The sequence below is a fragment of the Boleophthalmus pectinirostris genome, unplaced genomic scaffold, assembly GCF_026225935.1.
Source record: "Boleophthalmus pectinirostris isolate CB_2022bp ecotype Guang Dong unplaced genomic scaffold, ASM2622593v1 HiC_scaffold_16, whole genome shotgun sequence".
Classification (NCBI taxonomy): Eukaryota; Metazoa; Chordata; class Actinopteri; order Gobiiformes; family Gobiidae; genus Boleophthalmus; species Boleophthalmus pectinirostris.
This window is the reverse complement of record NW_026571095.1, coordinates 27,226,668-27,254,579: the sequence shown is the minus strand read 5'-3', so window position 1 is coordinate 27,254,579 and position 27,912 is coordinate 27,226,668. Positions and strand designations below refer to the sequence as shown.

The 27,912-nt window shown below is 37.6% G+C and overlaps 1 protein-coding gene across 1 annotated transcript; it reads left to right on the top strand.

Annotated features, from left to right (window-relative positions):
• The first annotated feature begins 186 nt into the window (after positions 1–186).
• Positions 187–27,912, top strand: ralbp1 (ralA binding protein 1). Its single transcript, XM_055152193.1, has 11 exons — positions 187–256; positions 3,324–3,611; positions 11,729–11,862; positions 13,942–14,239; positions 15,654–16,003; positions 17,750–17,911; positions 20,650–20,781; positions 21,224–21,334; positions 21,530–21,651; positions 21,723–21,843; positions 24,159–27,912. Exons 2-11 carry the CDS (start codon positions 3,362–3,364, stop codon positions 24,498–24,500), a joined length of 2,022 nt encoding a protein of 673 aa, XP_055008168.1. The 5' UTR covers positions 187–256; positions 3,324–3,361; the 3' UTR covers positions 24,501–27,912.

Genomic DNA, 27,912 nt, shown 5'->3' with positions numbered 1-27,912 from the left:
ATTGCAATGAATACAGTTTAGATAAAGCGACTCAACACTGTTCAATTATGCCTTTCAATTCCATGTCAAATTATATTATAAATCATATTATTAAAAAAAATCCAGTTGCATTTATTTGCTGAAAAACGCTGTTGGTACCTTTGAACTACATCTCCCATCATGTTTTATCAATTTTGCGCATGCGCAGTTTTGTTTATTTGGAACACAGAGAACCGGAAGCTCTAGTCTGAAGATTGACCGATCGGGAGCGGACTTGGTAAACTTTTCTCTTCTTATATATTTTTGTTATAACGTCCACAACTATTAAATTAAATCCATATTTACATTTTGCATCTATTTCTGGGGCAGATGTCTGTTGTATGAAGACTAACGAGCAAATTTGACCGAGATGTAATGGTTAGGCTAATCAGCTAAGTTAGCAGGTTGAGGCTAAAGTGAGGCTAGCATGGGCCCTTCATTCAGAACACAACTGTCTGATTTTGTTTATTTATTTTGTGCAAAGTCTTAAATCTTGTCTATATAATCTCATATATGGATGTATCGATGCATTGTCTTGAGATCGGTGCTTGTTATGTCTGTTATGTTGTTGTAAAGAGGATGAAAATGTAGGAAAACTGACCATCTTGTAATGACGGACTAAAGATTAACAAACACCAAGGCAGATTTAGGACTATTTTCATATTAAATGGGATAAAATGAATATGACAATTTAAAAAAGGGAAAGATATAAGAATTTTCCATAATCAAAAGAATAAAAAGGATGTCAAGAAAATATAGGTAAAATAAAATAAGAAAGAAAGAAAATTATATACTGGCTTGTCTTGTCTGTATACATTATAACATGCACTGTATTTAATTAACTTTTTTTATTCTTACTATTTTCTTTTTAATACTATGAACCAGATATTACGTTTTCTTAATAAAGATTGAATTAAATATATAAAATTATATGGACATGACATAAAATTATATATATGGACATGAAAAAATTTAAATAAATACAGTTTAATTATGTTTATTATTATTATTATTATTATAACATTTAGGAGTATTTTGTCTGACCTTTGGAATTTTAGTAGTTATGTAGTTTTTATTCATTTCCATACTGTGCTCTCATTATGTCATTATGTACAGCTTATTTCTACTTCATGAAAAATCTTCTGTCCGGTTTTTACTTCCTCTCTGTGCATCATAAAAATTACCTGACCTTTGTCAACGCCAGTGCATTATAATAACATCTTTTATTACTTCTTACATTTTTCATCTTAATGAGATTTGGGTTTAGGTGCTTTTATTCCAAAGACAAGCTTATGGTTGCACTAATTGTTTTTATTACAATTATTTAATCTCATTCAATTTGTGGAGTATGAATGTCACTGCCTGCACTTAATCTTTAAATATCATATTTTACACAAAACTGACTTTTGTGAGCTTTAAGCCATATTATAATGTTGTTTCCTCATCACAAACATGCCTGGAGTTGTGTTTTGTTTCATTCACAATCAGTAATTAGTCTGGCATAAATCTCCAAAGCTCAAAATGCTTTACTCCACCTTGTGATGTCATCAAGGCGTAGTTTTCAAGTTAACAGCTCCTTTTACCTTTTGTTCAGAAGAGACTGGCAAATATGGGCTGAAATTATCATAATAATACAGGTGAAGGTGTGTGGCGCTTAACAGCACAGTGCAGCAGTGTTTTCAACTTGAGAGAAGAGCTCAGCCTAATAAATCTGCAGGGTTTGTGTGTTAAACATGTGTAAATTAAACAAAACACAACTCCAGGTCTGTTTGTGATGAGGAAACAACATCATAACATACTGTAGATCAGAAAATAGCATAATATAGACCTTTTTAACAAGTAATTTTTTACCAGCTTAGTGTGTTTTCTAAGTTTATGATAATACAATGAGCTACAAAGTCAAATTTTGCCATTCCAGTATAGTTAAGTTTGTTTTTAGGCTATGGGGGAATTCTGTTTTACACATAGTGGTCCGTGGGCGTACACTAGTCTGTGTGCTCTTTTACTTGTTCTGATACAGCTTGAGGTCATTGAAAGGCTGTTCAGGAAAGGTTCATTTCTGAATCATAATGTAATTTTTTATGAGACTAGAGAGATCTATAAAAGGAGAAGCTGTCCAGACAGTTTTTTGCTTCACGGCAGGAAGTACTTAATTCACTCAACCTGAATACCACTTAACTGTGAAACCTCATGTTTTCTACTCTATGCAAATTAATGCTTTCTAGTTATATTTGTAGTTCTCTGTTTGTTTATTTGTTTGTTACAATTACTATATCGACTTAAAGTTTCATATATGAAAACTGGAACAATACGTTTTCTGTGGGTACATTTTCTTTTTTAGTAAAGGGGAGATTTTTGATATTTTAGTTGTAATGCGAATACAGTAAGATTTGAGCTGTAGAGAGCTGAATAAACAACTTACTGCTCATCATTTGTTCATTCTGCTGTTTATTTGTTGCTGCTTGGGTCTTTTAATGATACTATATATTTATTCTTATTGTTTCAGCGGCATGAAGTAATTTCAGTATGATTGTTTTGATATTTTTCTGTAGCAATATATCATGCTTCAGTTTTTGTTATCGTGATGGGCCTTTTACTTTGTTAATAATGCAGTTAGTGAAGCAGGGAAAATATTATTAGCTGGTACATTATCTATAAAATTTGGTTTTTGCCAGTTCAATTCTCTATGGTTGTGGATCATTATCTCCCATTTTCATTCCACCCGGGTGTGTGGTCAGCTGAGGTTGTGTTTAAATGTGCTTTTAAAGGTGCACTAATAATTTTTTGTACAGGAGCGAAGGGCACAGCTTTTTGTCTCCATGGAGGTGTTATTCCAAGTACTTCCGTTCTCAGTTGCTCTTATATAACTTCTTATTGTCCTGCATTATGACAAAATTGACCCTTGTGCATTTTAACACATGTTATAATGTTACCTCATCACAAACGTACCTGGAGTTGTGTTTTGTTTTATTCATACACATTTGAGTAATCCTTTATTCTTAGTCTGTCTATATCTCCAAAGCTCATAATGATTTTCTTAATCAACCTTGTGATGTCATGAAGCAATGAAGCAGTAGTTTTCATGTTAACAAACAACTACCTTTTTCCTTTTATTCATTATAGACAGACAATTAAAGAGCTGCAATCATTCAAATTTAAATAAATATGCAGGGTTTGTGTGTTAAACATTTATGAATGAAACAAAACACAACTCTAGGTCTGTTTGTGATGAGGAAACAACATTACAACATAGAACAGAAGCGCAATATGGGTCCTTGAAACTACTTCTATGTCTCCCTCTGCAGGTGACATGGAGAGGTGAGGTGTCCCGGGCTCCACAGCCATGACGGAGTGCTTCCTGCCCCCCAGCAGCAGCCCGGCCGAGCAGCGGCGGGCGGAGCACCCTGGGGGAGTGGCCCGCACGCCCAGCTCAGAGGAGATCAGTCCCACAAAGTTCCCAGGACTGTACCGCACTGGAGAGCCATCCCCTCCTCACGATGGACACCACCACGAGCCCCCCGATGTCTACGTGTCCGACGATGACAAGGAGCACAATAAGAAGAAGAACAAGTTTAAGAAGAAGGAGAAAAGAAGTAAGTAGCACTGTAGTCCACTGAAGACATGTCCTGCAAATCAACTATGAAAACATGTACATTGCTTATACTTTAGTACACACTTAGTCACTTGAAGAAATTATAAAAAAAAAAAAGCACTAGGAAACAATGTCTCTTAATCTGCTTTTTACATAGAAATACCAAAAAATACCAAATCTTCTGCTAACTCACTCACTCACTTCTCCTTACTGCTGTTTTCCCATTTGAATGTTTTTTTAATCATAATAAAAACTTCAGTTGACAAAGACTCCATCAACCAATTAATTGACTAAAGGACTAAAGCCCTATAGATCAGTAAGTCAGAATGAAGCATTTCTTTTTTTCCCATAGAGTCTTGTCATTGTAGTAGCAACGAGCTACAAATAAACAAGTATAAAAATACTTTATAATATGGAGTCTTTCCTTATAGGCCTACCCGGAAACACTTTAGTAGGTAATGAGTCAAATGTTATTGTAGTACACTTCCCCCACTAGTTCAAAAAAAAGCACCTTGTCAGACTGTATAAAGAAGTGGACTTAAGGCTGCCACACACATATTGAGCTGAGTCAAATAAAACCCACCAAAACTACACTACGGCAACCGCCAATCAAACAAGGACACAGAGGCACAATATACAAACTCGGAATACAGCAAAAATAATGAGAATACTTTATTACTCACCTCTTGTAAAGTAGTAAATTCAAAGTGAAGCTTCACATCCACATTATCTCTAGACATTGTCCCCCACAAATAATGACATCCAGTCCACAAAACATCACTATTAATCCAGTCTGAGGTGTTCTTTGAAAGTAAAAAGGTGAGAGTAGCTCCTCATGTGTGTTTGTTTACACAGCACTTGGATCGAGGTGAAGCTGCAGATTAGTGATACTGACTCTACTTCCTGTGTAATTTTATGCTTAAAAAATTATGTATATGAAATTTTGCACCACATTCCACAAATAATGACAGTTTGACTTGTATTTAAACTAGAAGTGCAGTGCTCTGATCTTTTAAACACTTAAGCGTCTCAAAGCGAGTCGTTTTATTGTAGTTCTCAGACATATCCCACTGCAGTCTTTGTGATCGGAGATTTTGAGTCTCATAAGATTCTCCTCGTGTGTGGTATGCGCTTTTGGTCGTACGTTTAAAAATCATTTAAGACCAAAAATTCAAGTGGTGTGTGGAAGCCTTACGGGACTGTTACGCCACTCACAGCTTTCGGCTCCAGTCAAATGAAGCTAGCAGTTATAGGGGTAAATTTGGAGCCGAGTTCCTTACTAGGAATTTATTTACAGACAAAATAGCTAAATAAAAACACCAGGATCATTTAGAGCAGGTTAATGCAACCATTTTAAGGCCAGAATGGCGAGGCTCACAGCAGCAGTTACAGATAGAGGAGCGACAGTTTGTCAGTGTAAAGTCAATTGGAGCCAGAGTCGATGGAGCCGGAAGCGCTCCCTTGCTCACTTCCTATTTGGAATATTTAGCTATGTCCATTTATATACAGTCTATGCACCCACCCTATATAAACACTATAGTTTTTTTTTTTTTCATGGAGCATCTGTTATTCTGCTGAGTCAACAGTAAGAGGAAAAAGGAAAATTCAAATCCAGTGTTTTGAAGTGTCCCTGTTTTTCTGAATCCCTCTTTGTCCCGTTGTCTCGTTTGCATGAATGTTTTCCATATCTGCCTCTGCAACAGTAGTAGTTTAAAAGTAGCAGTAGTGAGTAGTATTTGCAGAAGTAGTATCTGTAGTAGATGTCAGTAGAGATTAGACAGTTTCAACCTCTTCCTGTTTTTTGTTTTTAGGTCACTCACCTTTTTCACTGTTTCATAACGAGTAAAACAAGTGGGTGTCATCTTTTTGCCTTTACACGGGTTTTACTGAGTAATTTATATCTTTATTTCTATTTTTCAAAAATACTGTGATTTTTATAGGATTGCAGTTTGTTTATTCTATATCTGTGTGTAGAAGTATTATTTATAGTAGTAATTGTTATAGTATTATTTGTAATAGTGGTGGTAGTAGTAGCATTTGCAGTTGTAGTAGTATTATTTGTTGTCGTATTTGCAGAAGTAGTATTATTTGTTCTAGTAGTCTTTGTTGTAGTACTTAGCAGTAGTATTTGCAGTGGTAGTATTTGCAGTAGTATTTGTAGTAATATTTGCAGTAGTAGTATTTGCATTATTATTTGCAACAGTAGTGTTTGTAGTAGTATTTGTAGCAGCATTTGCGGCAGTATTTGCGGCAGTATTTGCAGTAGTATTTGCAGTAGTATTTGCAGTAGTATTTGCAGTAGTAGTAGTTACAGCAGTAGCAGTATTTGCAGCAGTATTTGCAGTAGCAGTATTTGCAGTTGTAGTATTTGCAGTAGTAGTAGTTACAGCAGTAGTAGTATTTGCAGCAGTATTTGCAGCAGTATTTACAGTATTATTTGCAGTAGCAGTATTTGCAGTAGTAGTATTTGCAGTAGTAGTATTTGCAGTAGTAGTAGTTACAGCAGTAGCAGTATTTGCAGCAGTATTTGCAGCAGTATTTACAGTATTATTTGCAGTAGCAGTATTTGCAGTTGTAGTATTTGCAGTAGTAGTAGTTGCAGCAGTAGTAGCTGCAGCAGTATTTACAGTATTATTTGCAGTAGTCGTATTTGCAGTAGTATTTGTAGCACTATTTGCAGGAGTAGTATTTGCAGTAGTATTTGCAGTAGTAGTGATTTTAGTATTATTTGCAGTAGTATTATTTGTCGCAGTATTTGCAGTAGTACCAATATTTGCAGCAGTATTTGCAGAAGTAGTGTTTGTAGCAGTATTTATAATAGAAGTATTTGTAGCAGTATTTGCAGTAGTACCAGTATTTGCAGCAGTATTTGCAGTAGAAGTATTTGCAGCAGTATTTATATCTGTTGATGTGACAGAGGAAGAGCTGGACAGTTGGAGGACACACCCATGAAGCCGATCAGAGGTGGGACTGGACACAGGGACAGATCTGGGAAAAACCCAAACAGGATTTAGTTTAGAAGAGCAGCACAAAAGGTAGGACGTGTATATAACCCCATTTTATCACATCTAACTTTATATAACTTTAATTACTTCTCTAGCACTTGTGTTGTCTGGAATCGGGACATTTTTTTTCATTTTCTCTGGTTCAGACTTTGCGGTCGGTTTAGCTTTGGTCTTGTCCCGGTTTGGTCCTTATCAAAGAGCCTATTTTATCTGGAGTTGTGTTTAGTTTAATTCACACATGTTGAACACGCAAACCCTGCGTATTTAAGCTGAGTTCTTCTCTCAAACTGAAAATACTCGTGCTCCACTGTGTTTTTAAACTCCTTACACCTTCACTAGAATCATTTGGATCATTTTAGCCAGTCGTTTCTTGTGTAAAACTTGAAAATAACTTGAAAACTACCACGTCATGACATCACAGGGTGGTACGGAGCATTTTGAGATTTGGAGATGTGGACGGACAAATAATAAAAAGACTATAACACAGCCCAACTCTCCATAAGTTTTTAACGTGGTAACAACATGGCAGAGTCAATTTGGCGTAATAAAACCTTTCATTAGGGGTGTGCAAAAATATTGAAATATCGATATATCGTATTGTTTAATGTGGCGATACAGTATTGATATCGTGGGCTGCTGTATCCATATATCACCAAGAGTATTTTTTGGTTTATTTCACTAAATTATTTTGTTATAGCGCTACAGTTTTGTTGCTTGTTTAGTGGAAGGAAACTTGTTTATGCGAAAAATTTGACATTTTCACTGTTTTGATGATTAAAATTTTTGTGTATCGTATCATACATGGCCTATGTGTCGTATCATGGCCTGTGTATCGAGGTATGTATCGTATCGTGGCCTATGCATCACACAGTGGCCTATATATCTCTGTATGTATCGTGCCATGGCCTAGTTATCAAAGTATGTATTGTACCATGGCCTATGTATCGAGGTATGTATCGTATCGTGGCCTATGTATCGAGATATGTATTGTACCGTGGCCTATGTATCGAGGTATGTATCGTATCGTGGCCTATGTATCGAGATATGTATTGTACCGTGGCCTATGTATCGAGGTATGTATCGTATCGTGGCCTATGTATCGAGATATGTATTGTACCGTGGCCTATGTATCGAGGTATGTATCGTATCGTGGCCTATGTATCATACCGTGGTCTATGTATCGAGGTATGTATCGTATCGTGGCCTATGTATCGAGATATGTATTGTACCGTGGCCTATGTATCGAGGTATGTATCGTATCGTGGCCTATGTATCATACCGTGGTCTATGTATCGAGGTATGTATCGTATCGTGGCCTATGTATCGAGATATGTATTGTACCGTGGCCTATGTATCGAGGTATGTATCGTATCGTGGCCTATGTATCATACCGTGGCCTATGTATTGAGGAATGTGTCGTACCGTGGCCTATCTATCGAGGAATGTGTCGTACCGTGGCCTATGTATCGAGGAATGTGTCGTACCGTGGCCTATGTATCGAGGAATGTGTCGTACCGTGGCCTATGTATCGAGGAATGTGTCGTACCGTGGCCTATGTATCGAGGTATGTACCGTACCGTGGCCTATGTATCGAGGTATGTACCGTACCGTGGCCTATGTATCGAGGTATGTACCGTACCGTGGCCTATGTATCGAGGTATGTACCGTACCGTGGCCTATGTATCGAGGTATGTACCGTACCGTGGCCTATGTATCGAGGTATGTACCGTACCGTGGCCTATGTATCGAGGTATGTACCGTACCGTGGCCTATGTATCGAGGTATGTACCGTACCGTGGCCTATGCATCGAGGTATGTACCGTACCGTGGCCTATGCATCGAGGTATGTACCGTACCGTGGCCTATGTATCGAGGTATGTACCGTACCGTGGCCTATGTATCGAGGTATGTACCGTACCGTGGCCTATGTATCGAGGTATGTACCGTACCGTGGCCTATGTATCGAGGTATGTACCGTACCGTGGCCTATGCATCGAGGTATGTACCGTACCGTGGCCTATGTATCGAGGTATGTGTCGTACCGTGGCCTATGTATCGAGGTATGTATTTTACCGTGGCCTATGTATCGAGGTATGTATTTTACCGTGGCCTATGTATCGAGGTATGTATTTTACCGTGGCCTATGTATCGAGGTATGTATTTTACCGTGGCCTATGTATCGAGATATGTATCGTATCGAGCTATGTATCATATCGTGGCCTATGTATCGTATCAACTTCTTATTAACCCCCAGCCCTACCTTTCATTATTATCTACCACGCAAAATCAGGGCCACAGATGTTCACTCAGGCCACAAGAGGCCAGTAAAGAATGAATGCATTATTTTCAACAGATTATTTGCAAATGGATCCGGGATTTACTTGTCCATTTGTGTATTCATAAAGGAGATTAATACCTTTTGTGTAGTTGTATAGAGAACTGAATGTGTCTTTGTTGTTGGCGTGCAGCAACAGCCATTGATGCAGTTATTCAGGAAAGGTTTTATTTCTGTCCTGTGATTGTAACTTTTTTTAGAATCGATACCTGCTCAAATGAGTATCTAGTTTCAATACTAGTTTAAGTATCGATTTTTATTTGAGTTTTGATACTTTGACCACCTAAAGTAAATGCTACACTGCAAAAAAGTTTGGCCAAAATTTAAGATATAAACACTTAAATCTATCAGAAAATGACTTAAAGGTACAGAAATTATCAGTCCATGCAGCAAGATAAATTTACTTGATAAATTATCTTAAAGTAAACTACCTCGAGACTAGAATTAAGCATCTCTGGTCTCTCTCTAAGTGTTCATGGGCTGGAAATAAGTTTATGGATGCTAAGTTTAGGGGAAAGCTATGATAAATGGACTGTAGCTTCTTTTCAACATTTATTGCTTATATTTAAGATTTTCTGACTAATTGAGTCATGGAAGAAATATATGTGACAATTTTTAAGATTATACAACCAATTCAGAACTAGTAAGTAGATAACAAATCTGAAAACAAGATGAATAACCTGATATAAGTTTTAAAATCTTGGCCAGATCAGAGAAATTTGCAGTGTAGGTCGCTTATTTTTAGCCTACTCATTTGAGCAGGTATTGATACTAAAAAAGTGCTATTATTTAATGTTGAAAATCACTTGTTATTGTCTAATTAAAGAGTGTTTTTTATTATCATCTTGGTATCGGAATCTGTATTCAGTATAGCCTATTCCTTAGTATTGAACTCAAGTTTTATTTATTTAATTAATTTGTTTGTTTATTTCATTCATAAAGTATATAAAAACAGTGTCATAATGTTAAACATACAAGAAATGAATGGAAAGGAGCAGAAAGAAGAGTCATCTTATATTATCTTCCCTCTCTTAACACTGATAGTTACTTTAAAACATTTCAAAATCAATTTCATTTCAGTCACAATTATTCATCAGTTACAAACAGAGATCATCACTTTTATGCGCAACAACTTCTTTTTCATACATACACATTGCACTGGATTTTATGAATGTTTTAAAATGCCATCATTGTACTTGATCCTTTGATATCTTTGTCAAGACTATTCCATAAATTGACTCCTTTCACAGTAATGCTTCACTCCATAACCTTGGTTCTAGGGATATCGTATTGTCAAAGTTCTCACAATAATATCGTGGACCATCACAATATATCGAATTACAAGTCTCTTTGCTTAAATTAAGAGTTATGGTGCAACAGTGGCAAAAAAAGACAGAGGGAACTACATAGACCATGATCCTTTGCTCCATTTCAGTGTAGACTACATGAAGAAATAACAGTTCTAAACACTTTTAAGTCTCAGTTCTTTGGATTAAGTTTTGTCAAGACATTTTAAGAGGAAAAAGTAGCATATTCATAGTTTTACCTGTTTAGCCTCCACAAAGTATCCCAATAAATATCGTACCATGAGATGTATATCGTGAAAATATCGTACTGAGAGATTTGGATATTGTTACATCCCTAATCGTGAGCCTCCCCACCATATCGTGAGTTTTCCCACGATATCGCAATAAATATTGTACCGTGACAATATTGTATCGTGAGACTTCGATATCGTTACACCCCTGCTTGGTTTGAATCTGGGTTTTTAAAACATGTAGGTTCCTTTTTAAATTGTAGTGGCTTGTTCTCGTCTCAAACAGTCTTTGAATATTTACAGATAATACGTGGCACTTTGATTTATATATGACTTTGAGGGGACTTACACTCCCGTTTTTGAACATCACACTTTTTACAGTTTTTACTTTTTACAGTTTACCTTTGACCAAAACATATTCTAAACTTTTGATTCATGAAAGCATCCACCTTTGGCAGATATAACAGCTGAACACACTCGTGGCTCGTTCTTTTTACAATAGAAATCAAATATTCTTCAGAAAGTTCTTCCCAAGTCTGTTGCAGAAGTTCTCATAAATGTGTGGCACTTGTAGGTTTCTTGTTTTTCACTCTTCTGTCCAGTTCATCCCAAAACCAGCTCGATGGAGTTTAAGTCTGGAGAATGTGCTGAACACTCCACGTTTTCAAGCTTTACCATCTTTTTCTTTTTTCCTGAGGTAGTTTTGGCAGAGCTTGGACATATGTTTTGTATCTTTTATCTTTTTTTTTTTAACCTCTGGCTGTTCGGTTCTTACCTTTGTACCATTTCAAGCTCTTCATTGGACTTGAATTGCAATAAATAACTGAAAAAATTAGGGTGTTCTAAAACTTTTGAGCAGTGTAAGTCAACAATATCGTACATTTTCAACACTTTTAACAAACAAGTTTAACAAATAATGGGTTTGATGGCTCTCTAAAATGACTGTCATGACAGTACTATAGAATCTTACCATTGCAGGATAGGGCCATTTCTGTGCACCATCTCCCCCTGTAGTCCTATAAGAGTCTGTATATTGTAGTAAGTGTGACGAGCGTTAGGTGCAGAGGGAGCTATGCTAAATAAGAGACTGACCTCTTTTCCTCCCCCTGCTCTGCTTTCTCTCACTCCACACTTCCTCTTTCTATTTCACAGCTCCTCTGGATGTATCACTGGGAGGAACAAGCTTTTCAAGAGTGTTTTTCTAACCTGATTTCCTTGTGTTTTGGTTCTTTTTTCACCAGCGGAGGGTTACGCCGCCTTCCAGGAGGACAGCTCGGCCGATGAGGCGGAAAGCCCGTCCAAAATGAAGCGCTCCAAGGGCATCCATGTGTTCAAGAAACCCAGCTTCTCCAAGAAAAAGGAGAAGGACTTTAAGGTAAACAAAACAAAAACTAAAATGTGTAGTGTATTGTTGAGTTGCTCTACTTTTTCAAAATTTGCTTTAATTGCAGATTTGTAAAGGAAAATACGGTTAGGCTTTGGTGTTGCACAATTTATCTCTAAAGTATCATTTTTTGCAATATCAGCAGAATCCGTGTAACAAGAAACAAAGAAACTGTTTAAAACTGATTATGGTGGAATAGTTTTAGTTAACACAAATTTGAAAGACTTATTAAATTTTATAAATGTAGTTTTTGTAATAGATGTACTTATTACTTTGTCAGTGGACCACTGTCTAAACTCCCTGGACCACTGAGGGATTACACAGTCAACACAATAATCTAAAAAAAAGTACTAAAATTTTATGTTGAAAATTACATTCTTTTGTCTAAAGAAATTGTGTTTTTATTATAATTGTGATTGAATATATCGAGCCTATTCCTTAGTATCGAAGTCTCATTTGAAATTTTAGTATCGTGACACCAAAATTTTAGCCAGGCTGGCGCTGCCTAGTGTCTCCGCTCAATTTGATTTCTCTCCAGCGACTAGGTCAGGAATCAAAATACACCAGACGGTTTGCAAGAATCCTGGAAGTTCTAGACCACACACCGGCCAATGACTGAAGAGCTGAATCCTTGAGACTTCCTTTGTCAAATACAAATTCTGCATTTTTTATTGCATCTTTAATTCCCAAGTTCATCTCACAGAAACGACAATGATCGTTGACAGACATGTTCACTCTCTGCTTTGTTTACTGTTGTGTCAGCAATTACTTGGACACCACTGAGCGTTCCGGTGCATTACAAACGTCACGACCAAATAGCAGTGATTGGTTAAATTAAAAAAGTACCCGCCTACCGTCGAGCGAATGAATCCTAATGCTGAAAGGTCAGACGGTTTCCATGAAGTGAAACCAGATGATGAATCAGGCTACCAGATTCAGACTCCACAGATCTGACTTGAAACTTGGCCTAGCCGTGTCTCCCTCTTGTTTTCATGGAGACAGATAAGTTAATGCCATATTATGGAACACAGAGACAAGCAGGTGACGGAACCCTCCACCAGAAAAGATAGAAAAGACATTCTATATAAACATTTACAGTAAAGGACGTTAAAGCTACACACCCACGTTAGACCCAGCACAGAGCACAGAGAGAACCAGATGGAACATAATAGTCGAAAGATTTTACTCAACTATTCGCCCACAAATACTGGCCTCTACCTTCCATCAAAATGAACTAATACATTGACATCAAAATAAAACTTTAGTTGTAATTGATTAGCCCTGTGCTGAATATTCATAGATCGAAATTAGGCCAGACAAATAAATAAAATCGCCAGTTTAAGGTGCTGATTTTACTGTCTTAAAAATGTAAAAAACAGAACTATTTTTTATTAACAGCGGACTTAAGTTATTCTTCACTTAGACTATGCATTCAGAGCACCCCAATTATTCATTGCAATGAATTTATTAGCGCTTTTCACGACTTTCAGAGGCCACAGCGCTTCCTCATTTGCTGACAATAAATGGCTTTATAATTCGATGCAGACAGAACACAGTGGACCTATTTAGTATAACCTCAAAATATGAGATTATTGATATTCTGTAGTGACACGCGGGTGTTCTACATGCATCTATTGGCGGAATGTCCAGCAGTTACCATGGCGACACAATGCGCAATTACAAAAAGGTTTTCAGATTGTTTAAAACCTCAAGAAAAATACTAAATAGATTAAAACAAGACATTTTCAGGAGCCTGTGATCAATTCGAGTTTATGGTTCTGTTTAGGTGTTAACTTTTTGTTGAAAATCAAACAGCTGAGAGTGATTAACTGAAAAACTGTTTCAGATTATGTTAAAATGAAGTTGAGGTTCAGTGTAATTTGGGTAACAGAGCTTCAGACAGAGTAGTGATTTCACTTAGCGAAACTCCTACAGGAAATGTTGATGCCATCAGTTGCCAAGTATCCATACAATATCTATGTTTATCTCTGCTGGGGCCAGACAAAGTTCAAAGACAGAGAAAAAAATCAGCTACAAACCCTATAAATCTCAGTTTTCTTTAATTTGCAGGTGAAGGAGAAAGTTCCCAAAGAGGACAAGTCTAAAGACAAGAAGTCTAAGGACCTCACTGCGGCGGACGTGGTCAAACAGTGGAAGGACAAGAAGAAGAAGAAGAAGCCCGGTGTGGAGGCGGAGCCAGTGCAGGTGGAGGCTCCCAAGGTGCGGCCGGTGTTCGGGGCTCCTCTGTCTGAAGCTGTGAAGAGAACCGCGCTGTACGATGGGATCCAGCTGCCCGCCGTCTTCAGGGAGTGCGTGGACTACATCGAGAACTATGGCATGAAGTGTGAGGGCATCTACAGAGTCTCAGGTACAGAGATATTTAGGCTGTGGTGGTGTCAAAAGTATTGAAAAGCAGATACTAATCAATACTAAAACTACTATTGAAACTAGAACAGGTATTGATACTCAAACAGGTATCAATACTCGAAAAAAGTAGGGATGCAACGCTCCAGCTTTTTCAATTCCAATATCGATTCCAATACAATGTCAGTGCAAAGACTAAAAACAGCATTTATTTTCCTTTATTACAATTTCTTACAATTATTTACAAAAATTATATAAGGCAAAACTGATCCAAATGTGCTACGTAGCTGCTATTTATCTTGCAGGTAAATTAACTAAAATAGTTCAGAAAATACAGTAAAAGTTGCACCAGTCAAAAAATGCATAATGAAAAAGGAAAAGACATATTAGTTGCACTGAACTAAAAGTTGCATTTTTGGGGGAAATTTATTTAATAAAATCAGACACCAAGAACTGACATTTCATCTTGAAACACAAGTTATAGTAATAACAATAAAACGCAGAACAACAGACTGTTAATGTAACATATGAACAGTTCTTCAAATAACTATAACATAAACAACAGAACAGAAGAAGTTTACCAAACTCTCCATCTCACTCCAAATCATTAAACCCATTGACTTCTTCATCCTCTGTGTCACTTCTGAACAACTCCGCCAACTCGCTAAATCTAGCTTTTAGCCTGCAATTAGCTTTTTTTGTTTTCTTCATTGCAGTTTGAGTATCCTCCACTTTTCTCCAGTCAATCACAAGTTTCACGCTCACTTTAAACTTTCTTTTGCTGCTCGACTACCATTTTTGGCTATATATATATTCAGATATTTCACTACTTGCAGTTTGTAATCTGCCAGAATATGATTAACAGTTTATCAGCGTGTGTAAAAAATTTGTTATGATGCTAAATTAACATTAGTGAGTGGGATGCGTCTTAATGACCCATATGCATTAAATCAGGAGAGTTTGTAAATGATGAAAAGGAATGGCTCAAACTTCAGTAGCCAGACATCCACTCATACCTGATCAATACAACTAACCCTGCCCCCAGGAGAGCCTGAAATCTGCTGAAGTCCTACAAGACAATGACATGATACAGACAGGACAGAGGCTCTTTCTACAGGAGACATGTGCATTAGAGCAAAGTGACAGTGGTACAGAAGTAATAGGAGGAACAGATACTGACACACAAGTCTAGAGCCTCTCACAGCTGTCAGTGTGAAAGTAACAAACATGTGAAATTATATATTTTAATATATAAGTCACAGGACCACCCAAATCATGAAAAAAGTACAACTTATAGTCCCAAAATACAGTAAGATGATGTCAAGATGTTTGTTTTCATTGTTTTTGAGGACATTAGACTGACACTTATCTCCTGAAACACAAACATAATCCATGTGTTCTCATTACCTCTTTGTCAGGAATGAAGTCTAAAGTGGACGAGCTCAAAGCGGCGTACGACCGCGAGGAGTGCCCGTGCCTGGAGGAGTACGAGCCGCACACGGTGGCCTCTCTCCTGAAGCAGTACCTCCGTGAGCTCCCTGAGAACCTGCTGGGCCGCGAGCTGACCCAGCGCTTCGAGGACGCGTGTGGGCGCCCCCTGGAGGCGGAGAAGGTGGCGGAGTTTCAGAGGCTGCTGTCGGAGGTGTGTCCCGAAAGCCGTCTGATGCTGTCCTGGCTCATCACGCACATGGACCACGTGATCGCCAGAGAAGCAGAAACTAAAATGAACATCCAGAACATCTCCATCGTGCTCAACCCAACCATACAGGTACAGCTCTCTCACTCTTTCTTATTCATACTTAATACTTTTGGTTATTACGGGTCAAAGCAGCCTGACAGGTCATGCTGCACCACATAATCTGTCACATCATTTCACCAAACTTGGCAGAACAGACTGTAGCTGCTCCGTGATGCCAGGACCAACAGCACTGGCCTTTTTTTAAGCCTATATGAAAAATACTGGACTACTGCAATGTCCTTTCATTGCCTATTCACACGAGAACGCTTGCGGGTAAATATGACACAATATTTTATCGGAAGTGCCTTTCGTTTAGACGGTTACGGTGTTTTTGGGGCTTAAAAACGCAAAAATCTGAAACCACCCTCCAGAGTGGAATAGTTGAATACGCCCCACCTTAGTGTTTCCGTCTACACTGTCCAAGACGCAAAACTCTGGTCACATCTGGTCACGTCGCGTATATGTTTACATCACATACATGCAGTACACAGAAACAAATGTCCCAACAAATGTACAGAATATGCAGACATATTATTAGTGAACAGAGAAGGATCTGCAATTACCTCTGTCAAATTATGGATGCACCTGTTCATCCAATCGAATTGTACACACTTTTGCGTCACTGTATGCACGCAGATTTCCTCCCGAAAACGCTCGTCTAAACGCCGAATAAAAGTGAAAACGCAACGCAACTTATATTCAGTCTAAGCGCTGACCTGTGCATACTGTTGTTGTGTCCTTGGGCAAGACACCCACCTTTGTTTGGATGAAAGTTGTTAGTGCTGATCCAAGAGGCTGATGTTTTACGACGGGTTAACAGTTTCCACCTGTAGCAAAGTAACCACAAGATGGTAGAGATTAGAAGTCAGAGTCTTTCACTTGAGCTCTTGTTTAGGCAAGTTTAACTGTTTTTTTTTTCATCATAAATGCGTTATTGGTTATAAAACGGGGACAGACTTGGTTTCTCTTAACGTCTTTTATAAATAGAAACAGCCCCCAGCAACAGTCTCACCCACAGCCTCTGAATCAGTCAATCCCAGTTTGGCCCAGTTTAGATCAGTATTCCCATAAGAGCAATGCTCCACTTATCATGGTCCTCTGCAGCAGCCTCGCTCTGTTACATTTACATAAGACTGACTTCAGAACAAGTGTCTGCCGCTTTAATGATCGCAGGTATGTTCATGATCTTTGAGGAAATAAAGAATACTGAGCAAAAGTAAGTTATTAGTTGTTATTAAATATGTGAATAACTTGACCTAGTGGCATCACCGGCTTGTCTCCATGGAGATATGAGTTTAATGCCATACTGTGGAAGGGTCTAGGTAAAGAAATTAGTGAGTCTTGCTCTCGATAAGAATCCGATGAATTGCACAGCCCTACAAACAGCCTATGTAACAGATAAACCTACATCCTGTCAATCATTATTTAATCTTTGCACTTGTTTTTCCTTATCACATTTTTATATAACTGATATACTCTATTTATATTACTATATTTCTTTGTTTTTTACTTTACTTGTACATGTACATTTGTATAATTATGCCCTCTTTGACATCTGTCCCTTGCTATTTTTGCTACTTATTTAGAATTTATTATTACCATTTATATATTTTCTCTTTGTTTGTTGTGATGAGCTACTATGTCCAAATAATTTCCCTTGTGGATCAATAAAGTTTGTCTTACGTCTAAGTCTACTCAACAGTATACAGTATATATTAACTACCTGTAGATACAACCCTCCCTGATTTTATTTTCATGTTTGTGTCTGTTCCTCAGATTGGGAACCGTGTGCTGTACCTGTTCTTCACTCATGTCCGGGAGCTGTTCGGGGACGTGGAGCTGAAGCCCGTGGTGCGTCCTCTCAGATGGTCCAACGTGGCCACGATGCCGGTGCTGCCCGAGACTCAAGAGAGCATCAAGGAGGAGATCCGCAGACAGGTCAGTTCAAGGCTGAAAGGAAGGGAGCACGTTATAATTACCAGAGCTGCATGTTACTAAGTCGTTCTTCAGCAAAGTTAACTCAGACTTTATTTTATTTATTTATTTAGTTTTTAGTAGTTTATTGTTCTTTTCTTCAGGCGTTTAACATGTCAGGTTGATAATTTGCTTTAACATAACAAGACTAACTAAAATATTAAAGAAAATACAGAAAAATAACTAGGTTCATTTGCAGCTTTTTGGTTAAAAATGCTTGAATCCAAGTGCGCCGCCTTCAGTGCACTCTGCAATTCAAAGAAATAAAACATTCTGAGTCCAAAACTGTAAACTGAATTATGAAATTTATATATTAGGAATTGTGTTAATATCTCATCTTGTCTCTTTCTCGTGGACCCAGTCTCGTGTCTCATGGAAATTGTGTCTCATCCCATCCCTAGTAGCCACCGCAGTGTTTGGGACTCTTGAGGGCTCATATGCAGAGAAACGTAGAGCAGGTGCAGTCTAAAGTGATGATGCCATAAGTGATGTCGACATCACTTATGGCATTCAAGTGCTCCACTAAGTTACCACACAAGCTGTGAAAAGTGACCGTGGTTATATCACACAATATAATATATAAATTTCATAACTTGGATTTAACACTAAGCAACACAAAGAATGCACTCAAAGTCTTAGTGAAGTTAAACAGAAAGTGTCATTCTACAAGTAATTCTTTAATTTATTAGGAATTACTCTGGAGGACTTAATAACTGCTTGCTAACTATTTCTTCATGTTTTGAAGAGGGAGTTTTATGCAAGATGTGCTTTTTGGAGCTTTCTACTTACATTTTTCCCTAATCAAAAACATAGTCGAAGATGGTTTAGATGTTTGCGTAATCTAGTAATCTCTCCAGGGCCCTATTTGAACACATTCTGTTACATTCTGTCCTGTCTTCATCTCACAGACACACGTCACCTAATTGTTCATAAATATACAAAAACATGAGGCAAAACAATGCATTACAACTTCACAAACCAGATGCCTCGTGCAGTAGTTTCATTAGAGAAGTGCACACTTGTTTGGATAGAGCTGTGAAGGGGGAGTGACTTGGAGTAGAGAGTGTAACAAACAAAACAATTAATTTTGATACCAGTTTTAGTATTGATTTTTTATTTTTTTTCACAATATCTTTTGAGTATCATTTATTATATATATATATGAGTGACGTTTTGTGTCCAGAAGCCACAACTTTTCTAGTTATTAATACAGGGTAGCCATGGCGTCTTAAAAAGGTCTTAAATTTCATGTTCCTAAATTAAGGCCTTAGAAAGTCTTAAATTATGTTATCCAAGTCTTATTTTTTATCACAAAGGTCTTTCATTAGCCTGTTTTTTTGTATACTCAACCAGGCTGAAGTGCAATGTTAAATGGAGAGAGGAAAAAAAAACAACAACGTGAAATCATGTAACGCGGAATGAATGTTTAATTTGGAGTATGCGCAAACAATACTTTGGATTCTAGCACTGGCGGCAATGAGTAAACAGTCAGCAGAGTGCAGGAAGACGTTAGATGGATCATGGGGAAGTCACAGTGGCTCTTAGATTCTAGATATAGTACCATAGTTGGTTGGTCATTATTACAATTGGGTCTGGTGTTTTTCGCCTGCATAATGAGTGCGATGTTGGTCTTAATTTTGTTTAAAAATCTCTTTAAAAATTCTTACATTTGGTGAAGTCAAACCTGGGGATACCGTGTAATATATAAAGGTTTTATATTGTTTAAATTGATTTGTTTTGAGTCACTTTAGTTGTACTAATATGCATTTAGATGACGAAACCAAATTTGAAAAAATGTTATAGGTTTAAAGTCTTAAAATGTCATTCAGTGACACATGTAGAATCAGTCATCAGATTTGTTTGCAGAAATGATAAAAACTGACTAAATCAAACCTTTCTCTATGCCATAATTTTTAAAGCTTTGACATGAACATATAAAACTATTTTCAAAATGAACACAAGAACTGCTTTTAATGTCTTAAATAAAGTTGTTCCCAAAAGCCTATTTCATCAACGTCATTTGGTAAAACAGAGTTAAAAGGCCAATTTGAACAATAATCTGAGATCGTTCCTCATGTATTGTGTCATGACATCACTCTGAGGACACTGCAGGACTATGAAGTGCAAACAAGATTCAGATTTGGCTTCTTAGTTTCTGCTGTTCACGCCTTTGTCACGAGAAGTACAAGTGCCCTCATCGATTAATTTCTGTCCCTTCATTTAACAATGCTCTGGTTCAATATTTACAGAACCCGTGTAATTGTTTTTGATTATTTGGTTGAATTTTGTTGTTCATCTTGTTGTATTTTGTGATTATCTTTGAACTCTGACTTAGTTTTTTGTTCAGATTTGATTCATTATGTGTCAAACAGTCAAGTGTGAGTGAGCGTGTGTGAGTATGAGCGTGTGTGTATGTGTGTGGTGTTGATTTTGTTGTTTCTATGTTTATTTGATTGTATTTGTCTTTTGTTGTTGTGACTACGAGGACCCCCTCGAAAACGAAATGGCGAGACATCTCAAGGGGCTTATCCTCCAAACAAAATAAATTCAAAGTACAATTTTGGATGTCATTTGGTGCATTTAAGTTTGGATATGAATTTCCTGAACGTAAATATTAAGGACTTTGAATCGGTGCCAATGAACGCAAACAAATTAAAATGAGACGACTAAATGTTGTCCTCCCCCTGTCCCTTTGGTTGCAGGAGTTTTTGATAAATCGGCTGCACAGGGACCTTCAGGCTGGAGTGAAGGATTTATCCAAAGAGGAGCGACTCTGGGAAGTGCAGAGGATTCTAACGGCTCTGAAACGAAAACTACGAGAAGCCAAGAGACAGGTACGACTTTACTATCGGCCAATGGAATAAATCTACTGACAAAATATTATACAAAGTTAAAAGTGCATTGTGTAACTTTTCGAATCGAATGCTTCTCTCTATTGAGACGTTTTTTACTTTGTCTGGAATGTTCCACAGTATGGCATTAAACCTTTCTGTCTTCATGGAGACCAAACCAGGCCCAAGTTAGAGGTTAGATTTGTGGAGACGTGACCCCGCTCACAGTCAGAATTTTGTTTTTGTAGGTATTTTTGAGCAATAAAACCACCTGTAATTGAATAAATGTAAGGTAGAGCTGTTTTAAAGTCACACTGTGGAACATTCTAGGCAGAGCAGTGACATCTCCATAGAAACGAGCACGTGATGGACACTCCACCAGGAAAGTTACACAGTTACACCTTAAAGATCAAATAAATGTGAGGGTCTTGATGTCTGTTTTCAGGAGTGTGAAACTAAGATCGCCCAAGAAATCGCCAGCTTATCGAAGGAGGATGTGTCAAAAGAAGAGATGACCGAAAATGAAGAAGAAGTGATTAATCTGCTTTTAAAACAGGTTCGTAATCCAAAAATCCAAATTGAAATAAGGCAGAAATGTAAAGATGCTCTGTGTGTAGCCGCTGATGCCACAAGGTCAACCACGTGTCTTTAAAAATCCTCACGCTGCTTTCCTTTAGTCATGACTGTGAATGGAGAATAGATGGAAAATGTAAAGTTTTTGCATTTCATCTTTGTGTTTTTGTCTTTTTAGGAGAATGAGATCCTGACGGAGCAGGAGGAGCTGATTTCTCTGGAGCAGGTTTTGAGGAGACAGATCGCCACAGAGAAAGAGGAGATCGAGCGGCTCAGAGGGGAGATCGCAGACATTCAGAGGTACTGCACTTTTACACACATCTGTTTAAAATGCTCATTAAACTGTGGCTAAAGCGCTGTTGTTCCTTTAGTCGTCAACAGGGGCGCAGTGAGACGGAGGAGTATTCGTCGGACAGTGAGAGCGAGAGTGAAGATGAAGAGGAGCTGCAGATGATTCTGGAGGATCTGCAGAAACAAAATGAAGAACTGGAGGTGAGAACAAGGATCTGAATCTGTGTATCATTCGTTCATTTGTTTTTCAATGTAAAACCAAAAATAAGAAAACGAAAAAAAAAACAACAATTTTCTTCGTTATTTGTCTCCAAAACCAAAATTAAAAAACTGATAACGACTTGTTTTTTTAATTTTTCGATTTTGTGTTTAAATGAATAATGGAAAAAATGGATTACAGACTTTTCCCGTTTATGTGACTTAAACTGTGATGCCGGACTGAACCAGGACTGAACCAGGTCTAAACTAGGACTAAACCAGGTCCGGGCCCAGACCGGAACCAGACAGGGACTGAGACCGGGACTGAGACCAGGAGCGGGACCAAGACTGGGACTGGGACTGGGACCGGGACCAGACCAATAGTGAGATGAGGACTGAGATCGGGAAGAGGACCAGGATTGGGACCGGGACTGGGAACAGGACCGGGACTGAAAAAAAAGTCCGTCATCGCAGTTTAAGTCATGGAAATGGGAAACAGTCGTTAACCGTTTTTTTTTCCATTATTCATTTAAACACAAAATTGAAAAATGAAGTAACTCTTTGGTTTTGGAGACAAATAATGTAGAAAATAGTTGTATTTTCATTTTCTTATTTTTGGTTTTATATTGAAAAATGAACGAATGATACATGCATTGATCTGTACATAGCGTCTGCTCAGTCAGCACAACCTCATAGAAGCAGTTCAGTCATTTTAAAGGCATTCTGTTGGATGAAGGTTGTAATGAAAAAAGTGCCAGGGGCAAACAATTATCAATTCTCCAGTCAGTTTGTTCACATGTGTTTGGATGGAAAGCATGTGGAAACAACAGCTGCTGTGACTTGCCCAGACAGAGAAGGGATTAAGTGGGTTAAAAAATATATAAAATTGCATTATATAGCGTTCCATTATTTATTCACTCTCCCAATATGCAAAAGTCAATAAAACATACACAAGCAAGGTGAATGAAATGTATTTCCTGAGGACAGACAGAGGGTTGATTAGGCCTGAGTGCTTATTACCATATCGACTTATTGTTCAATATATGAAAGCTGGAACAATATTTTTCTGTGCTTTGTATTTATGTCGTGTATAATTTCTGCATTTGGAGTGATATGTTATGTTAATTATTTTCTAGACTGCGATAAGATTTGAGCTGCAGAGTAGAGATCAGCCAATATGTGCTGATGGTTACAGTGACCCAGGACACTTGGATATATGCTCCTAAAACCGATACATATCTGATCTTTTGACATGTGACTTCAGTCTGAACGGTCAGGTCACATTCATCTCACCTACACGTCAGGCTCAGAGTCTAGTTAATGGAGGGAAAGTGAGGTTAACGAGTTTATTAATAGTCAGGGGGATTGCTGTATTCAGGCCAAATTGGAGGAGTCTTATCAGAACTGGGCGGTTTTTGAAATGATTTCCAAAGAAATGTCTGAGCACGGCGGTCGTGGCTCCAATGTGAACGAAAAATAAAGAGTCTGCGAGCCAAACACAACAAACAACAAACAAACAAACAAAGCGGCCATGGACGTGTAACCTGTCCATTTTACGAATAACTGAACCGTATTTTGGGAGACAAGCCCAGCGTTTAGGCGACTTCTGTAAATCCTGAACATGCTCGCTGTGTGTGACGTCGTCGTGTCCTCCAATGCACTTGCGGGACTCTTTTGGGGCGTTTAAAGTTCACACTGGAGATCACATACAAGTCACATTTAAATGGAAATGTCAACAACCTCGCAAAAAGATCATATTTCACAAAAAAATCTGAATTGAGCATTGAGCCCTGCAGTTTGAACGTAGCCTAAAACTCTTACCAGTCATAACAGCTCATCAAAACAAGGATATTTACTGCTTTTTATAAAGAAATACAGTTAATATTATGCAGAAGTTAAGCATTTTGGCCTCACCCATCAATATTTTCTATTTCCAATGTGACCTCATGGAAAAAATAATTGCCCACGTCTGGTTTAGAGGTTTGAATGAATAACTTTTGTGACTTGTTAAAGATATAATATAACTGCTAGAGTTTCATTCTGACATTTATCTATTCCATCTCTTTTTTTTTAGAATAATGTAGATTTAGAATATTTTTTGGAGGATAAATGTGATTGTGTCAGTTGCATAAATTAGTTTCAATATTATCGTTTACATCAGCAGTAAATTGTACTTCAGAAGTTATTATCATGACAGGCCAAGGGTTGAAACTGCTGACCTTTTTGTTCATATTTTTAAGATGTTTATATTAAATTCTTGAAAATACTAAATAATAATGACAGCACTAACAAATGTACACCTTTTTTTGTTTACCTAGAACAAAAACACACACCTAAACCAGGCCATTCACGAGGAGCAGGAGGCCATCCTGGAGCTCCGCGTCCAGCTGCGTCTCCTGCAAAGCCACAAACAACAACAGGAACTCACCGTCCAACCCCCTCCTGAACAAGCCCCGCCCGCCCAGCCCAGCCCCGAAGCACGGCCCGAGGAGCAAACCAAGCGCCCCTCTGCGAACGCCGCCCCTCCTGCTACTGCTACGACTACTGCTACTGTTACTGCTGTGGCCAGCCCAGATCCTAACACCAATGCCAACGGGAAACAAGCTAAAGATCCACCCAAACCTTCCCCGAGCAAAGACAAACGAGACACCAACATGTGAAATATTCAGATTTAAAATTACATGTGAAAATGTTACTTTACCGTCACTGAAATAGGTGTTTTGACTTGGTTAGTGTCTTTTCTGTCAGCACAAATGAAAACTAGAGAGAAATATTTTTACTATTGCGTTAAAAATACAGACGTGCTTGTTGTCTCTTCAAAGACTTAAAGGTCCATGGAGATGTTATTGCTTTGTTTGAAATGTTTCACAGTATGGCATTAATCGTTTCTATCATCGTGGAGACCAAAGCAGGTTAAGTTACTGGTCAGAGCTGTGGAGAGAATACTTGTTTTTCTAGGTGTTTTTGAGCAATAAAACCACCTGTAATTAAATAAATGTAATGTAGAGCTGTTTAATGTCATACCGTGGAACATTCGAAGCAGAGCAATGACATATCCATAGAAAAAGAAGGTGACTGACTCTCAAACAAAAAGTTACACAGCGCACCTTTAACCATAGTTTAACCGTAAGACGAATGAAGTTCTATAGGCCCATGCCCTCCATCTGAAATGATGCCATCAAATTATAGAATAGACCTTTTTCACAACGGCCGGAAGTGCCGCGATGTAGAGTAAACGTTACTCTCGGTTAATGCTTTTCTGTGGCAAAATATTCATGTATTTTCCACCAGCTTCATAAATCTGCCCCATCACCAAACCTTCATCTAACAAGGTCGACAAAGGACATATTCTGTCCATGAAGAATTTATCCACGACTATCAAGGTAAGAAAGATGAAAACGTAAAGGCGAACAACGACGAAGCATTAGTGAACTACTCCTGAGTAAAACTAACATTATGGTCATGAATAAAACACAATGAGCACGTATACATGCACATCAGTATCCCTGTTATGATCGGGTTTTTTGAGTAGCCCGGTTTCTTCATGGTGCATGTATACACAGTATCCCGGTTTCAGTATCCTGGTTATTAGAAACCGGGATACTGTAGCTGGTATTTTCCGGGATACTGAGGTGCATGTATACGCACTCAATAAGTAACTTGTTAACTCAACGACAATTTACAAAAACTCAAGATATTAGCATAGACAGAGAGATTTGTGCAGTTTAAAGGCTAGACGTGTAATCTGTGAACATCTGTAGCCTTTAAACTGCACAAATCTCTCTGTCTATGCCAATATCTACATCATGAAATAGATTTTTAATTTTAATTGCAGAGTCAGTCTGAGTTAACAAGTTACTTATGTTTTATTCATGACCATATCGTTAGTTTTGCTCAGTAGTTCACTAATACGTCGTTGTTGTTCGGCTTTACGTTTTCATCTTTCTTACCTTGATAGTTGTGGATAAATTCTTCGTGGACAGAATATGTCCTTTGTCGACCTTGTTGAATGAAGAGTGTGTGATGGGCCAGATTTATGAAGCTGTAAAAGTAAAATACGTGCAACATTTCCACAGATATTTTGCCAGAGAAAAGCATTAACCTAAGTGACGTTTACCTACATCGCAGCACTTCTGGATGTTTTGGAAAAGGTCTGTATTGTTAATGGAACCTATTGCAGCTTTCTGCAGAACGGAGAGGTAATTTGGCAAAAAAAAAACATGAACAAGTACTACGTTTCCTGATATTTTGCCTCATCAGCACAGTTTTTGTTTCCCCCACTTTGATACAAGCAAAACAGTAAAGTGTAGCTTAGTTTAACCTGCTATTGTGAGTGGGACCAGAATTTGAACCGTGCCAAGCCTTTACTAAATAAACATTGTAATATAACTTAAAATGTTAAACTCATTTTCCAAATATCTATACATTAAAATCATTTTTTAATATAAGTTTCTGAACAAGGACCACCGTGCCATTATTACTTTTTTGCCCAAAGAGCCATTAATGGAAATTTCTCTAAATATTGTAACATTTATTATTAGTCAAATTATATATTATGAAGGAATTGTACCAGAAATTGTTAAAATCCCATATTATGCAATTTTTTTTTTTTTTTTTTTTTTAAACCTATTTTATAATGTTTCCTCATCAAAAACATAACATTTCTCTCAAACAGAAATCTCTCTGTTCCACCTTGTGATGTCACGTGGTAATACAGGGAGTGCTCCACTGTGGTTTTAAACTCCACACACCTTCACTAGAATCATTTGGATAATTTCAGACCTGGAATTTCCAATCTCTACTGAAAAAAAGGTAAAATGTAGCTGTTAATATTAAAAAATCTACCACTTCATAACACAAGGTGGAGGAGAGTATTTGGAGCTTTGGGAATGTCCATTTTACGTAATATAAGACCTTTAAAATAACTTTTGAGTAATATATACCACACATTGAAGTTTAAATATATCCTTAGATGCTTTGTTTAATTTAAAAAAAGCCCATAGTATTTTTACAGTGTTGCTTCTCCAAATTGGTATTGAAAATCTCAAACCCTACAGTGCTATAAACGGTTTATTCTTACTGTAAATACGATTTCAATCTCAAAATTCTGCTGAGAACTAATCGACACATTCTCCTGGTGAATTTTGCACATCGTAAATCTTTGGCGCAATCTTGATATCTGTGTTTATTATTATTATTGCACAAAATGAAACAAGGTTCAGTAACAAAGATCGTAAAAGATGATGACTGATTTCGCTGTTAGTCAAACTCCATCGGACTCGTAAAACTCCATCATTTCAATTCACTGCTGATCTTTGAGTTTCTATTTAAAGCAAATATAAATGGCTTAATTACTGTTATCTGTAGAAAACTGTACAATTGCAAACAATGTATTTTCCACCCTATGTTTTGTCATGTAACTTTAATTATTATTATTATTATTTAAAGGACCCATATTACGCTATATTTATTACGATTTATGTTATAATGTTGTTTCCTCATCACAAACATACCTGGAGTTGTGTTTTGTTTCATTCACACTTGTGCGTCTACGTATTTAAGTTAAGTATAAGTTCTTCTCTCAGACAGAAAACACTCGGTTCCACCTTGTGATGTCATCAAGTGTTAATACAGGAATGCCCCACTGTGTTTTAAAAGTCTCTATTTGGATAATTTCAGCCCTGGAATCGCCAATCTCTACTAAACAAAAAGGTAAAAGGGTTGCTTTTAACTTGAAAACTACCACTACGTGACATCACAAGGTGGAACCGGACAAGGAAATGAAAGAATGAAACAAAACACAACTCCACAAGTCTGTTTTTGATGAGGTAACAAATATAACATGACTAAAAGAGTGAATTCTGCGTAATACACATCCTTTTAAACGTGTTTGTCGGTGTGATTGGCTCTGCGTTGGTCACAGATAATCAATAGTTTTCCTTCCTGTGGCTGATTCAGTGAGTGAGTTGGACTTTGGTTTGTCGCTTGGTTGTTTTTCATTTATTGTCAAGAGAGACTGTTGCAGGTGTGATAATGCTGTGAAGAATAAAGTGTCGATGTAATTCACATAAA

Coding starts and splice junctions, on each gene's coding strand:
- ralbp1 (XM_055152193.1), top strand. CDS start 3,362: ATGACGGAGTGCTTCCTGCCCCCCAGCAGCAGCCCGGCCGAGCAGCGG. Junction 16,004..17,749: donor TGCTCAACCCAACCATACAG/GTACAGCTCTCT, acceptor TCTGTTCCTCAG/ATTGGGAACCGTGTGCTGTA. Junction 21,844..24,158: donor AACAAAATGAAGAACTGGAG/GTGAGAACAAGG, acceptor TTGTTTACCTAG/AACAAAAACACACACCTAAA.